At 36.8% G+C, this 16956-nt stretch overlaps 1 protein-coding gene across 2 annotated transcripts in view; it reads left to right on the top strand.

Moving 5' to 3' along the window:
* The window catches only part of KDM7A (lysine demethylase 7A), a 50861-nt gene that overhangs the window by 9453 nt on the left and 24452 nt on the right, over positions 1-16956 (top strand). For both annotated transcript variants that reach the window (XM_021712401.1, XM_021712402.1), the window contains exons 3-8: positions 932-1092; positions 3741-3882; positions 4186-4372; positions 6040-6202; positions 10640-10727; positions 11917-12023. In XM_021712401.1, coding sequence (XP_021568076.1) covers positions 932-1092; positions 3741-3882; positions 4186-4372; positions 6040-6202; positions 10640-10727; positions 11917-12023 — 848 coding nt within the window. The remainder of the gene's footprint in view (positions 1-931; positions 1093-3740; positions 3883-4185; positions 4373-6039; positions 6203-10639; positions 10728-11916; positions 12024-16956) is intronic.

Consider the following 16956-nt stretch of genomic DNA (forward strand, 5'->3'; position numbering starts at 1 on the left):
GTTGCTTAAAGTTACTACCTGGTATTAAAATTTACTAAATGCTGATTATAATAGATGATTTAAGTTAGATAGATGTCAGTGTTTTGACACCTAAGTGGTTGGGGACCAGGGATGCAGTCATCCTTCAGTATAGAACAACAATTAATTGTTCTGTGTCCCATTAAACTTTGAAATGTCTAATAAATATTTGTGTAGAATTTCATAGTTAGATAAAATCTACCCTGATTTTAATGATCTGAACACTAGTTTTTATTCTAACATACACCCTCCCTTTTGCTCTCCCAGTTTTCTATACAGCTTATATTGAATGTCTTCTGACCTTTTCACTTCTCTTAAATCTGATCATTCATTATACCTAGTTTTAAGCATTTTGTTATTTTTATTACATCTCCTGGTGTAGAATGCATGAATATTTACATGTTGAAATACAGGTGGGGAATTCCTCATTTGAAATGCTTTGGACCAGAAGTCTTTCAGATTTTTTTGGGATTTTGGAATATTTACATTATTTTTTACTAGTTGAGCAACCCTAACTGAAAATCTTCAGTGCTCTGGTGGGCATTTCCTTTGAGCATTGTGTTGATGCTCAAAATGTTTTGGATTTTGGGGCATTGTGGATTTGGGAATTTTGGATTAGCACTATTCAACTTGTACATATTTTGCTATAGACTATTTTTTTTTTCTTTTTTCAGTTAGAGCAGTTTATACATTTTTCCAATTATATGTACTGAGTAAAGTAGATAATATTTGCTACAAATTTTATTTTAGCAATAGGGGTTTTACAAAAACATTAAAAGGAGAATTAGATATGTTAGGCAAAGAGCCACTGATATAGATAACTGTGTAGTATATGAATTAACCCATTACCACAGTATTTTTTAAACTGAACTTGTCAACAAAAATGACATTTTACTTTTATGTTTTTCCTTAGTGCCGATGAAGTCATTGTGAAGATGCATGGCAGCCAGCTGACACAGAGATATTTGGAGAAACATGGATTTGATGTTCCCATTATGGTCCCTAAATTAGATGATCTGGGACTCAGGCTCCCTCCACCTGCTTTTTCTGTGATGGATGTGGAACACTATGTAGGTACGAACTTGATTCCTTTCAGTACCTGGGAAAACACGGTAAAAGTAAAAAATGTAGCCGGGCGTAGTAGCACACGCCTGTAGTTCCAGCTACTCGGAAGGCTGAGGCGGAAGGATCACCAGAGCCCAGTAGGACGAGGCTGCGGTGGCCAGGAATGGCCACTGCACTCCAGTCTGGGTGACAGAGTGAAACTTCAACTCAAAAAAAAAAAAAGCAAAAATGATAGTCCTAATAATATTAAAAGTTAAGTGAAGGAATGTTAGTTTAGTTTAGTTTCTTGGTCAGAAAAAGTGGAACTCAATGTTACTTGTATTGAAAACTACTTTTTCTCAGCAGATTTACAACTCTCAGAAAAACAGAATGACACATTTTTACCTGGCATTTACTCAGCCTCATCCTGCTGCTTTCTTTGGTGTCATTAAATTTTCTTATACTTGCTTAGAGAAAACTATCACTGAGGGACAGCTAAAGATACCAAGAAGAAAGACACTGCAAACTTGAGTTGGTTGAAGGAGTCTGTAGAATATCGGTGCAAAATCCCTGAACCCAGCACACTGATGGCAGTTAGTCCTCTGGAATCTGCTTTTTGACCTCCTCCTGCTTAGTGAAGGGCTGTATGATGAGGAGATCATTCTCAATTCTGTTTTATATAGTAATGACTTGGCAAATATTGCCACTTACAGACAGATGTTTGGACTTTATTTGTGATTTAAGAAAAGCATAAGAAAAAGGGGAAAAGCCCTTTATTGCCATATTGTTGATATCTTCAGTCATTTCATTCTCATCAAGCTGATATATATGGATGTTATTCCTTGTCAGCAATAGATAGATTATTGGAGGATTAGCTTGCAATCCTCCCTGACTCAAAATTGTGTATTCACTACAATATATTATCTATTCAACATGGAATATTTGAGAACTTGCCCCTTTATTGAGCCATTGCTTGACAGTTCTCACTGATAATTGTTTCACTGAGGAAATTCAATTAAATATCATGACTTTATGTTCAGTTAAATTTGAATATTTGGTAAATTAGGAGCTGAGACTGAGGTGTGATCTAAAGATATAGATAACAACTAAAATAAAGAGCTAGTATAATATAAACACAGGAAAAAAATGTTCACACTTCTTGACAGCTTAACTTTTTAGTACTAGAGAGTACTTTAGTTGAATACTAGTAACAGAACTATGTTACCTTCTAAAGATAAATAAATCTACAAGGCAGTACTTTCTTAACCTACATGAAGTTACATTAAAGTAAGAAAATGGCATTTTTTTCTATATCAGATCAGTTAAGTATTGCCATATATATATATATATATATATTTTTTTTTTTTTTTTTTTTTTGAGTTGGAGTCTCACTCTGTCGCCCAGACTGGCACAGAGTGGCACGCTCCCGGCCACTGCAGCCTCGACCTACTGGGCTCCAACGATCCTTCCTCCTCAGCCTTCCAAGTAGCTGGAACTACAGGCATGTGCTACCACACCTGGCTGGTTTTTGAATTATTGTAGAGACGAGGTCTTGCCAAGTTGCCCGGGCAGGCAGTCCGCTTGCCTTGGCCTCCCAAAGTGTTGGGATTACAGGCTGAGCCACCGGGCCCAGCCAATATTGCCATAGTTTGAATGTCACCTTATCCCCATAGTGCATTGTAAAACTGGTTATGTTTCCAAGGGTGGCAGTGCAGTGGTCTGTAAGCATCAACTTATGGTTTTATAGGAAATTATAAATTAATCACAGTTCAGAACTCAGTCATTCAGAATCTGAATGTGAACTGATTTTTGCTTCCTAACCACTAATTTTTTTTTTTGAAGGAGAATATTAAAAGAGAAGATGCTATCAGGAGATAAGAAATTGTCCTGGTCAACTTGCTCAAAAATTCTCTAGTAACTGATCTGTTTTTCAAAATTCACAGACTTAGAATATTAGGTGTTACAGAAGTGAAAAGGAAAAGTAAAGCTCCTCATTTTATGTTCAAGAAAATTGAAATCCATAAAGTGCCGCACAATTTCCACATGTCGGTATAATGTATTTTTTTCATTATGAGCTGCACACAAGATAACATTGGTATATAGAAAGTTCTGTAGCTGGGCTCGGTGGCTCAGCCTGTAATCCCGTGCTTTGGGAGGCTGAGGTGAGTGGATTGCCTGAGCCCGCGGGTTCAAGACCCACCTGGGCAGCTTGGCGAGACCTCATCTCTACAATAAATCAAAAATTAGCCGGACTTGGTAGCACGTGCCTGTAGTTCCAGCTACTTGGAAGGCTGAGGCGCAAGGATCTCCAGAACCCAGCAGGTCGAGGCTGTGGTGGCCGGGAGCGTGCTACTGCACTCCAGTCTGGGTGACAGAGTGAGACTCCAACTCAAAAAAAATAAAAAAAAAGTTCTGTAAGCCATGTGCACTTTTATACTCAGTATTAATTATGCCTCTCTCTCATTACTTTATTTTTTCTCTGAAAAGCTATTCTTCTTTTTTCAAAAGGTCCAGTTGAACTTTTAAAAGTCAGAATGTAGGAAGAATCTTTGTTTAGGCTAGAGCTTTATAATTGGCTTAATTATTATACCAAGTAAATATGATATTTGAAGTATTTTTGTTTGGGGCATCTATTGGTAACTTAAGCCCAATAATAAGACTATAATTTTTCTCTGCAGGTGGTGACAAAGTGATAGATGTCATTGATGTGGCGAGGCAGGCAGACAGCAAAATGACACTTCACAATTATGTTAAATACTTCATGAATCCTAACAGACCAAAAGTGTTAAATGTGATCAGCCTTGAATTTTCAGATACAAAGTGAGTAGTTCTGGACATTTTGGTTTAGCATTCTGAGTGCTAGCTAAATGTAGTTTAATGGTATTCTATTTTAGTAAGAAACATAATTGTAACTTCTGCAGTTGTCCAGTGGTAGCAGTGTTGTCGATTTTGCATTGGCACACTCAGAGAATATTTAGAAATAAGATGTATTTTAAACTTTAAGTATTGTTGTTAACCTTGACTTCCAGTTAATTACTTGGCTTGGGTAGAGATGGAAGGACTACTTTTAAGAAGTTTTAATTTGCATGATGTGGGTATGTGTGTATGTCTGCTTTTTTAAAGGATGTCTGAATTGGTGGAGGTCCCTGATATAGCCAAAAAACTTTCCTGGGTGGAAAATTATTGGCCAGATGACTCAGTCTTTCCCAAGCCATTCGTTCAGAAATACTGCTTAATGGGAGTCCAGGACAGCTATACAGATTTCCACATTGACTTTGGTGGAACTTCGGTCTGGTACCATGTCCTCTGGGTAAGATTTGGGTATTTCTTTGTTTTCTTATTGGCAAAAACATATAGCCATATTTTTTCAGTGCTGTATTCATGTGCTGTAAGTGACATTTGTAAAGTTCCTATTTTTTGTCTGGACTATATTTGATGCTGTGTCCTCAGGTTTCTGTTCATTTTCTTCATGAAGAAGCAAAGAGTTAGTTTATTAGTTCCTATTTTTAAGTAGGAACAATCACTTTGCCTTTAAACATTATGACTTTTTAAAATCCCAAGTAAGGCAAGAGCCATGACCTTTAAATTTATATTTACATTCTCTTTTTTGCCCCCGTCTTTTAAGCTGGCTTCTTTTAGTCTTTTCTCTCTTTGTTTCCTCCATTAATCCCTGAATCAAATACCTAAGAAAGAGCAAAATTACAGTAATAATTGCTTCTGGCCTTATGGTTGTGCTAGGAGAGCTAGTCAGATAAGTAAGAAATGCCCATAAAAATACCATTACTTTGGCCAGGCGTGATGGCTCACTCCTATAATTCCAGCAATTTGAGGGAATTGCTTGAGCCCAGGAGTTCCAGACTAGCTTAGGCAACATAGTAAGACCTTGACACTACAAAAAAAAGAAAAATCAAAAAATCAGTTCGGTGTAGTGGTGTGTGCCTGTAGTCCCAGCTACTCAGGAGGCTGAGGCAGAAGGATCACCTGAGCCCAGAAGGTCGAGGCTGCAGTGAGCCATAATGGTGCCACTTCAGACTAGGTGACAGAGTGAGACCCCCAACTAAAAAAAACAAAAACAAAAACAAAGCCAATACTTTGCAATTTATATTCACCTTGCTTTATCTAGAATTACACTAGTTCAGTATGGTAGCCACTAGCCACGTGTGGCTAAATTTAAATAATTAAAATGGAATTAATTAAAAACATCTTTTTGAGAGAGTCTCACTCTGTCATCTAGACTAAAGTGGAGTGATACAGTCATAGTTCACTGCAATCATGAACTCCTGGGCTCAAGTGATCCTGTTGCTTCAGCCTCCCAAGTAGCTGGGACAACAGGTCTTTGCCACCACACCCAGCTAATTTTTGTTGTTATTTTCATTTGTAGAGATAGGGTCTTGCTATGTTGCCCAGGCTGGTCTTGAACTCCTGACCTTAAGCAATTCTCCTGCATTGGCTCCTGAAATGCTGGGATTGTAGGTATAAGCTGATACACCTGCCTCAAAATAAGTTTAATTAAAAATGCAGTTTCTCCTCTGCACCAGTCACACTTGAAGTGCTCACTGGCCACATGTGGCTAGTGACTGCTGTATTAGATAGCACAGGTGTAAAAACTTCCATCATCACAGAAAGTTCTGTTGGAGAGCACTGATGTAGAACCAAAGCTTCATCAGTGTCAAATGCTTGTGCCTCAGCAATTGTCCAGACTATATTTGATGCTATGTCCTTAGGCTTCTGTTCATTTTCTTCATGAAGAAGCAAAGAGTTTATTAAAGGAAGTTAATTAGTTGGGAAGGAGGAGCTTTAGCTCCTGTGAAACTGTTTCAGTACCTAGATCCAGGTATGTGAAATATTTTTGGAACCTAAAAAACTTGATAATTATCTAATTTATGTTATATAATTGTATTGGGAAATTGCATCCATGCTGGCCACCCCAAGAATGACTTTTACTTTTTCAAAAACAGTATGATTACTTCCTTCTAGGGTGAGAAGATTTTTTATTTGATAAAGCCAACAGATGAAAATTTGGCACTCTATGAGTCTTGGAGTTCATCTGTGACCCAGAGTGAGGTGTTCTTTGGCGATAAGGTGGATAAATGCTACAAGTGTGTGGTAAAGCAGGGACATACCTTATTTGTTCCTACAGGTAAGGTTCTCGTCCTCCCCCAGCACTCCTCCATCCCTATGGTTGATACTCAGTTACATGGAACCAACTATTAATTAGAGTCTCTGGCTTTAACATGTAGTACATATGTAGTTACCCAAGAAATAATTCTGATCTTGGACTTTCTACTTTTTATCCTGTGGCTGGGGAGGGGAGGGGAGGGGGGACAAATAGTTATAGTTAGGACTTCTGTTGGCATTGCCTTTCTGTCATTGGCTTCATTTTTACTTTTATTGGGATAAAATAACAGTATTCACCCTTTGAAGATTTACAGCTCAGTGGTTTTTAGTAGATTAACAAGGCTGTGCAAGCATCACCGCTATTCTAATTCCAGAATATTTTCATCATCTCAAAAAGAAACCCCATACCCTTTAGCAGTCACTCCCCATTGTTCCTCCCCTGAGCTCCTGACAACCACTGATATACTTTCTGTATTTATGGATTTCCCTTTTCTGGACACTATGTGGGATCATAGACTATGTGGCCTTTTGTGTATAACTTTTTTCACTTAGCATAATATTTTCTAGGTGTCACTGCTTTATCTTTTTATGGCCCGATAATATTCCATTGTAGGATATACAGGTTTAACATCTCTAATCCGAAAATTTGAAATCTGAAATGCTCCAAAATCTGAAACTGTTTGAGTGCCAACATGGTGCTCAAGGGAAATGTTTGGAGCATTTCGGATTTTGGATTTTCAGACTAGAGATGCTCAACTCGTAAGTGTATAACGCAAATATTTCAAAATTCTAAAAAAAAATTGAAATCTGAATATTTCTGGTTCCAAGTGTTTCATATAAAGGATATACAACTTTATCAAATTTAATTGACCTTTTCCTCAACTGATGGACATTTGGGTTGTTTCTACTTTTTTGGTTATTATGAATAAGGCTGCTTTGAACATTTGTATAAAGGTTTTTAGGTAGAGGTATGTTTTCATTTATCTTGAGTAAATACCTAGTAGTGGCATTGCTGCATTATATGGTTTAACTATGTTTAGCTTTGAGGAACTGCCAAACTGTTCTCCAAAGGGCTTCACCATTTTACATTCCCACCAACAACGTATTCAGGTTCCAGTTTCTCTCCATCTCCACCAGCACTGTAATTGTTTTCTAGCAGCTGCGAAGTAGTATTTCATTATGGATTTGATTCCATTACCTTAATGAATAATGATGTTGAACATTTTTCTTGTGCTTATTAGCCATTTTTATATCTTCTTTGTAGAAATGTCTTTTCAAACTCTTTGCCTATTTTTAAATTCAGTTATTTGTCTTTTTGTTGTTTTGTTTTTTGAGTTGGAGTTTCACTCTGTTGCCCAGGCTAGAGTGCAGTGGCATGCTGGGTAGCTGGGACCACAAGTGTGCACCCACACACCTTGCTAATTTTTTGTTGTTGTTATTTATTGTAGACATGAGGTCTCACCAGGTTGCCCAGATTGGTCTTGAACCCCTGGACTCAGGCAGTCCTCTCACCTCTGCCTCCCAAGATAGAATTACAGGCATGATCTACTATGCCCAGTCTTTTTTTTTTTTTTTAACTTTTTTTTAAAAGTTATAGTCTCCGTCTGTTGCCTAGACTTGAATGCAGAGGCATGATCACAACCACTGCAGCCTTGACCTCCTGGACTCAGGCAATCTTTTCTACCTCATCCTTCCAAGTAGCTGGGCCCACAGGCATGCACCATCATGTCCCAGCTATTTATTTATTTATTTATTATAGAGATGAGGTCTTGTTAAGTTGCCCAGGCTGGTCTTGAACCTCTAGGCTCAGCAATCCCCTTGCCTCTGCCTCCCAAAGTGCTGGGATTACAGGCATGAGCCACCACACCCGCTATTTGTCTTTCTTTTATTGTTGAGTTCGTAAGCATTGTTTTTGTTATATTATGTTATGTGAGTTGTGGGGTACATGTGAGATTTACTACTTAAGTAAATTGCATACTGATGAGATTTGGGCCTCTAGCAGACCCTTTCTTCCCCTGATAGTGGACCTGGTGCCTAATGTGTGGTTGTGTACCCCTTACCCCTCCTTCCTCCTTCAGCAGCATCTACTGTCTGTTGTTCCCACCTTTGTTCTCATGTGACCAGTGATCAGGGGGACCCTGTAAGCATTCTTTACACACTCTGTAAATTAGACCCATATTGTATATATGATTTTCTCTCACTCTGTGAGTCTTTTTACTTTCTTGATAATGTTCTTTAATGCACAAAAGTTCTTAATTTGATGATGTTCCTTTTAGTTTTAACTCTGGTCAGCTCTTTATTGTTATTAAAGGCTAAGCCTACTGTAAGAATCTGGGTGGCTGTCCTGGGACATTTAGGAGGCAAAGAGTATGTTTTGAGAGACCTTAGAAAGGGATTGAGTATCAATCTTAGCTGTAGCCTCAAGTGTAGGTATCAGGTCTGTCATTTTAAGTTGTGAATGAATGTAGAGTGTAGACTTCACACCAGTGGTTTTGAGATTATGTTCTGGTATGGGCAACCTTAATGGTTGCAGAGTTCTATTCCACAGGCCTTGCCTCGCCTATGGTATATAATAGTTATGTGTTGAATAAATGAATGAATAAATACCTAATGCTTCCAGAATCTTTGCCTGGATAAATATCAGTATTTTCACTGTGAATGGACTAAGCTCCTCCTTTAAATCTTCTTTGTAGTTCTCCCTTTTATAGTAAATATCTTGTTCCTACTTCAGAATCTTAAATTGAAATTCATAGATAACATAATTCTTTAAAACTATAAAAAATAAAATTTTTTAAAAAGTTTATTTAGTTACCTAACTGGAATATAAAGAAGAAATAAAAAAGGTAATTTGTAGTGAAATGCTGTTTCCATACATGCCCTTTTTAGGCATGGCAGCATTAGAGGACAGTTGAAATGGTCAGCTGCATAAACCAGCAAACCAGTACAGGTGTGCGTTAGTGGCAACATGGAGTCTATCAGTAGCATTGGTGTAGGTTAGTGGTTCTCAAACTTCATGGAGACTCAAAGTCAGCTGGAAGGCTTGTTACAACACAGGTTATGTCATTCCTAAGGTTCTGATTACCTCCATCTGGAGTGGGCCTGATAATGTACATTTCTAGTAAGTTCTTGACTGATCCAGTTGCTGCTGGTCTGGGGACCACACTTTGGAGAATCACTCTGTAAGCAGTGTGATTTTTTTCCTAATAGTAGTGATTTTTTTCCTAATTTTTTTCCTAGTAGTTGACAGCTGATAAACTTCCAAACAAACTGAAGTACAATTTTCTTCATTTTGCAAAGTAGTTGTACTCCTGGAGTTTGTGCCAAAAACCAATGCAAAAATACTTAGGATACAGAATGGAGTTCTAGTTTCTAGGTCAGATAGTTACTGGATAGGCTTCATACCTCTATGAATGCCCAGCAGAACTCGACAGTTCTGAGTGATGCAAGGAAGTTTCATACTGTGTGGAACTGTGTTACACTCCTGGCTCCCACTTAGAGCATGCCAGGAGTGCACCCAGATCACGGTGACAATTAGAAAAGCCCCCAAACTTTTCAAAACATGCTGTACTGGCAGTGCAGCCACTATTGAGAGAGAATCACTGATGTGTAGGATTTGCAGCTGGCACAGATAGACTTCTAATATGTGGTTTCAGGGTCAAGCTCAAGGCTTTGTGCCTTTGAGCACACAAATGCCTTACTTGAAAGTAAGTCCTTTGAGAGGTATTACAGCACAGTGAGGGGTCACAAGATAAAAAATACAAAGAAAATGGGATTTTAAAAGCTAGTTTTCATATAAACGTATGTGTATATTTATTTATATAAAATTCTTATGTTAAGTCTATCATCATTTCTTTTAAAAACTAGGCATCATCTCTTAGGAATGATTCTCACTTTGAAACTATTTTTATGGGAAAACAAAACATCATTTTGATTGTGCCAACACTTACATTTGTTAAACCATAACCCTTCATAATTGAATGTGGGCCATCTACCCTACCCTTCTTACAGAGCCAAGTCTCAGGTTGAGTCCCCTGGAATCCTCTGCTTGGTCCTTTCAGGACATCCATTTCAAGGTGACACCAGGGAGGTGGTGTGCTCAGCCAAACCCCTGTTCTTTAGTGGAAAATGTGTTTTCCTAATTCAGCCAGATTCGCCTTGTTTCACAGTGAGATCTTTAGTATTTAGTTGGGTTGTATTTTTAAACTAAAAAACAGAAACAGCAACAACCACAAAAATCCTCCACCTTATTTCTCAACCTCAGCATGGAGCCTGGCATATACTAGGCATTTAATAAATATTCAATTAAATGGCTCTCTAGGTTGTAACAGCCATCTGCTTTTCTAGCACTGGAGTATGAAGTCAACTGAGGTTGCTGTTTTGAGTGACTTCACAAGTAGAGATCATATTGTACAGTTGAAATATTGAAAATCACTGATTCATATGCTTTTAACCATTTCAGGGTGGATTCATGCTGTGCTCACTTCTCAGGACTGTATGGCTTTTGGGGGGAACTTCCTGCACAACCTTAACATTGGCATGCAGCTCAGGTTTGTGTCACCAGCATTTGAAAGATCTTCTATCCTTTCTTAGATAGGACATTCTTTTTTTTAAGTTAAAAAAAATTCAGAACATATTTTGAGAATCCATGGAGATAACAGGAATTTTTAACAGAAGTAGCATTTTAAAATTTTGTCAGGAGGATGCTTTGATGCATTTCAAGTATGTCTCCAAATTTGAAAACTTAATAAAAATTTATGCGTTCTCCTTTGACTATTTTTGTAATGAGGGAAATGAGTGAAACCCAGTCAGTGTGACATATGGTGCTAGGAAAAATCAACCCTAAGTCAGGATTGCTGTCACAACACCTGCTTTAATTTTGCTACAAATAAAGGATTAATTTTTCCATTCTGTATGAGAATTTGATCTTTGCATAACTCTGTTGTCTGGTAGTCTAATGAGGGTAGAACGCTACTAGGCAACATTGCTTATGGTTAAAATGATTTCTGATAAACTGCATCAGGACTGGGAGAACTAGAAATACCTGGTAGAAAGCCAGCCATATTTTTGGGCTTCCCTGAAAGTGGTGACTCTTGAAACTTGGCATGCCCGTGGAGATCCCTGGAAGCTACGCATATGTGTGTGGAGTTTTTACAAGAGATAGTGGTTCTTACAGGGCTTGGGACTTCAAGCTCCCACACCTACCAAGTATGGAACTCATCTCTTTGTCCTTGTGCTGTCCCTGAGGGAGAGATGGCTCCTGCTATAAGGGACTCCTACAGAAGACTAACACTGAGGCAAGCTGTGGTTCCTGTCTTGTCTTCTTGATTAGTGTCATGTGTGGTCTTAAGCTTGAATGCCTAGTTGAACCTAAAGAAAATTTTCTGGATGGGTGTGGCAGTGTTGTCCAACACATGGAGCTGTTTTCTAAACACTTGTTTTATTTGTTATAGTGGAACTCTTGTAGAAATCCTTTTGTTGAAATGAGGATTCAAATCCCAAAGTGTGATCTTTATGAAGCCCATTGTAATTCTTAAGTACACTTTCAAATTGGTTAAAATCATCCTGGATAAGCTTACAATTCAGTCATGCCCAAATGTGGTGTTGCAAATATACAGTAGTTGATTGATGTTTTATATCATGAGGTCATGATTATTTTATCTTCAAGTTCGTTACCTTCATTTACCTTTGAAATGCTAATACTAATGTTAAATATTTCTTCAAATTTTATTTATTTAGGTGTTATGAGATGGAGAAAAGGCTAAAAACACCAGATCTTTTCAAATTCCCTTTCTTTGAAGCCATATGTTGGTTCGTAGCCAAAAACTTGTTGGAAACTCTGAAAGGTAATTGAGTTTTGATAATCACGATTTTTATGAACTCAAAGAAGACATTTGTGTATATGTGTGTGTGTTTACTTTTAGCATGATGAAATTTGTCATACAAATAGTCAGTTATATAGATCACATACACACTGCATACATACACACACTCTTGTGCTTTTTAAAGAATAAGGCTGTTATTACTCAGGTAATCACTACCCCAGTTAAGCAAAAACAGCCTTTCCAGTACCTTAGAAATGCCCTGTCACCCTTCCCATTGCATCCTTCTCTTTTCCTTCTGATAACTACTATCCTGACTTTTGTGATAATTTTTCTTCAGTTTTATCACCTGTCCTATAAACTAAAATAGTTAATTTTTCTCCATTTGTAAACGTCATATAAATAGGTTCTCTTTTGTTCTTACTTTTATTCAGCATTGTTTGTGAGATTCATCCATGTTTTTGTGTGTAGTTACAGTTCTTTTGTATTGCTGTAGTATTCTGCTGTTGGGACTATATTATGATTTATATATCTATTCTGTAGTTGGACATTCTGGAGTTGTTTTCAGTTTTTGGCAATTATGGAAAATATTGCTAAGAAGAGCTTGTCAGTGTCACTAGTGCAGGAATTATTCCAGAGAATAGACCAATTGCTAGGTCATAGATAGAATTTAGTAGCTGTTGCCACATTGTTTGCAGTTCTCATTTCCATGGCAGGAAATGCTCCCGATGCTCCACACTCTGGCCAACACTTGGTGTTGATAGGTTTTGATTTTTGCAAATTGAACGGGTATGAAGTAGTATTCCTTATGCTTTCAATGTGCATTTCCCTGATTATTATCATAATTGAGCATTTAAAAAAATATATTTTGGGGCCTTTTAGATTTCCTCTTTACTGAGGTGCCTGTTCAGATCTTTTGCCAATATTTTAATTTAGTTGTTTCTTTTTTTTTGAGTTGGAGTCTCACTCTATCACCCAGACTGGAGTGCAGTGGCCACTTCTGGCCACCGCAACCTCGACCTGCTGGGCTCCAGTGATCCTTCCGCCTCAGCCTTCCGAGTAGCCAGAACTACAGGCATGCGCTACCATGCCCGGCTGATTTTTTTGATTTTATTGTAGAGATGAGGTCTCACCAAGTTGCCCAGGCGGGTCTCGAACCTGTGGGCTCAGGCAGTCCACTCAGCCTCTCAAAGGCGCAGGATTATGGGCTGACCCACCGAGCCCGGCTGGTTGTTCTTTTTATACTGATTTATAGGAGTTCTTTATATTTTCTAGTCCTTTCAGTAATATATGTTGCAGATAACTCACCTCTGATTTATCTTTTGTTTTCTTTGTGGTGTTTATTGAAGGACAAAATTTCTTAAAAGGATAGTTTTTTTTTTGAACTTTTATGGTTAGTGCTTTTTGTGCCTTATTTAAGAAGTTCTTTCTTATCCCAAGGCCTTGTACATTTTCTTTGTTTTCTAAAACCTTTTACAGTTTTGTGTTTTGCACTTAGGCCTTTAACTAATTTGCAATTGACATTTTTTTTGTAGGTGATGGAAGCAGGGGTATATTTTCAGTTGTTTGCTTATAAATATCCACTTTTCCAGCATACTTTAACTAGTCTATTCTTTTTCTGTTCTTGTAAACACCACTCCTGTCCTATATATATCACATGCTGGTCCTGAGATAGACATGTGCATGTCTATGTGTATGTGTATGTGTGGCCCTGAGATAGAAATATACACATTCACTCTTCTGTTCCAGAGGGCTGGTAGTCTCTCTCCACCAAGCACACTATCCTTTTAGTATTACAATAAGACTCAATATCTGGTAGACCCTCCAGCTTTATTTTTCAAGCATGTATTGACTTTTCTTTGCTCTTTCATGTCCATATGAATTTTTGAGTTAGCTTATCACAAACTGAAATTCCCCCTCACACCCTCATGTATAGTCCTAGCTATTTGAGAGTCTGACACAAGGAGGATCTCTTGAGCTCAGGAGTCGGAAACTCTGGTGAGCTGTGATCATGCCGCTTCATTCCAACTTGGGCAACAGAGTGAGACCGTGGCTAAGAAAAAAAACAAAACAAAACTAGGTATCAATTTGGTAAAATTCTGTGTCATTAAATATAAAAGTCTTCTAAAAATAATCATAGAACATTTCTAATTAGTTATATCTTTAATGTTTTTTGGCAAAAACCTTGTGCATATATCTCTTACTAGATTTATTCCAAGATACTTCTTTTTTGTGCTATTATAAATGAAATATATATCATGATTATGTGTATATAATTTTATATATGTGGTTGAACCATATGAAATTGCTGTTTTTGCTTTAAAAAAATGGTCACATATTGGCAATTTCATATGGCTCAACCTCCTAATCATGGTGTGCTGGAATACAGAAACAGTTCATTTTAATACTGATTTGTGTCTAGCAGCCATGTTAGCAACTCTTACTTATCTAAGGATTTTTTTTTTTTGATTCTCTAATATACAATCATATACATTGTCTGTATGTAATGGCAATTTTGCTCCTTTTCTAATATTTTTTATTTTTTGTTTATTTTGATTGCTTTACGTGTTGGCTAGAACCTCCTGGGCAATGGTAGCTAGAAGTGGTGAAGATGGGCACCTTTATCTATGTCCCCAGTCTCACAAGGAAAGCTTTCAGCCTTTTACCGTTACATATTATGTTTGCTGTAGTGGTTTTTTTTTTTTTTAAACCTTTATCAGGTTTAAGGAGTCCCTGTAAATTCTGAGTTAACTAAAAGGTTGAGTTTTTTTCTTTCTTTTTAAAAATGATCAGTGGTAGTTGAATTTTATTAACTTTTTCCTGCATGTATTAAATAGTTCTATGATTTTTATCCTTTAATCTTTAATTTAGTGGTTATATTAATTAACTAATATTAATCCAAACATGGGGCTTGATATACCTTATAATTTTTACAAACTAGTAGGCTAGTAATTGTTTATAGTCTATATGTATATATTTTATATGTTCAGTATACCAGGGGTGCCAAAAAAAATGTATGCACATTTTAAGAGATGTTATCTATGTATTACTTTGAGTTTGCCATAATCAGAAGTGTCTGGACCCTAATAGTAACCACTTTGAGCACCTCTTATAATTGCAGAAGTCAAACGTGACTTGTGTTCATCTTTTAATTTTAATACAGTTTTTTCCTTTTTAAAAATGTGTGTACATTTTTGGCACCCTCTGTATATATTACATATAAATGTGTACATATGTGTGTATTTTTCTCATTTTGGCACATGAGTGAAACTGGCCCATTTTTTATTTTCTCATACTATTCTTGTGAGATTTTGGTATGCAAGTTTTGCCATTCTCAGACAAAAAGTTGGGATTGTTTCTTCTTTGTCTGATCCCTTGAGAAGTTCATATGATTTGTTTCTTGAATGATTGATACAGCTCACTGATGAAGCTGTTTGAATCTTTAGTTGTTTTTGTAGGAAGATTTTTGACTGCTGAGTCAATATCTTTGGTGATTAAAGGATAGTTAAAGGTTTTAGTTCATTACTGAGTTTATTTTGATACATTACCATTTATAAATTGACTAGGAATTTCATCTGAAATTTTACACTTGTTAGCATAAAAGTTGTTCATATTATCTTCTTAACTACTTAATATCTGTGGCATTTGTAATGATGTCTCATTTCTCATTCTTTTTTTTTTTTTAAGTTGGCGTTTAATGGTGGAGTGGACAAGGAAGAGCCAGACTCTTTTTTTTTTTTTTTTGAGTTGGAGTCTCACTGTGTCGCCCAGACTGGAGTGCAGTGGCACACTCCCAGCCAACGCAGCCTTGACTCGCTGGACTCCGGTGATCCTTCCGAGTAACCGGAATTATAGGCGCACACTACCACGCCTGGCTAATTTTTTTGCTTTATTGTAGAGATGAGGTCTCGCCAAGTTTCCTGGGCGGGTCTCGAACCCACAGGCTCAGGCAATCCACTCACTTCGGCCTCCCAAAGCCCTGGGATTACAGGCTGAGCCACCGAGCCCAGCCTTCTCATTCTTGATAATGAATATTGGTGCCTATTTTCTCTTTTTTACCAATTTTGTTACCTTTATAAAGAACCAATTTAAGGCTTAATAACCCTCTCTGTTTTCTGTTTTAATTTTTGCTTATTATTTTTTATTTTGTCATTTTGTGTTTTTACACCTTTTAGTGGGTCGTCAGCTCACTTATTTGCATCCCTTTCTAATGTAAGCATATCATGCTATACATTTCCTTGTATATAAGACACACATTTTTGTATAGTGTTTTCATTATTATTAACCAACATGCGTTCAGATTTCCATTTTTTTCCTTTGGTTTAAGTGTTAGTCTCTTTCTTCTAAACAAATGGGCTTTCTCTAATTATCTTTTTGTTACTGATTTCTATGTTACTGACTTCTAGCTTAAATGTGTTGTGAACATATATATATATATATATATGTATATGATTTAGATTCTTGGACATTTGATGAGACTTGTTTATGGCCCTGGGATATGGATGATTTTTGTAAATGTTATGAGTGTATGTTTTAAAATAGTGTGTATTCTGTAATTGTTGAGTACAATATTCTATTTTTGGTCACTAAATCAAGTTTTATATTGTTCAGATTGAATATATGTCTACTGACTTTTTAAATTAACTTACTCTGTTGTTTATCAAGAGAAGTGTCTTAAAATCTTCCACTATGATTGTGAAGTTGTTCATTTCTCCTTGTAGGTCTGTCTAGCTATTGCTTTCCATATTTTCAGGCTGTGTTATTGAATACAGATTTTAAATGGTTATTCATATGTTTCTTGTGAATTGAATCCTTTGTCATTATGAAATGACCCTTAATGACAGTCTATTAATATAGCTACACTTTTTTTTTGAAACTTGGAATCATTTGCCCATCTTTTTATTTTAAACCTTTTTTTAAAAAAATGTATGTGTGTACTTCTAGTTAGTTAATTTAT

Source organism: Carlito syrichta, unplaced genomic scaffold (genome assembly GCF_000164805.1).
Source record: "Carlito syrichta isolate Samal-C Ts95f unplaced genomic scaffold, Tarsius_syrichta-2.0.1 Scaffold303235, whole genome shotgun sequence".
Classification (NCBI taxonomy): Eukaryota; Metazoa; Chordata; class Mammalia; order Primates; family Tarsiidae; genus Carlito; species Carlito syrichta.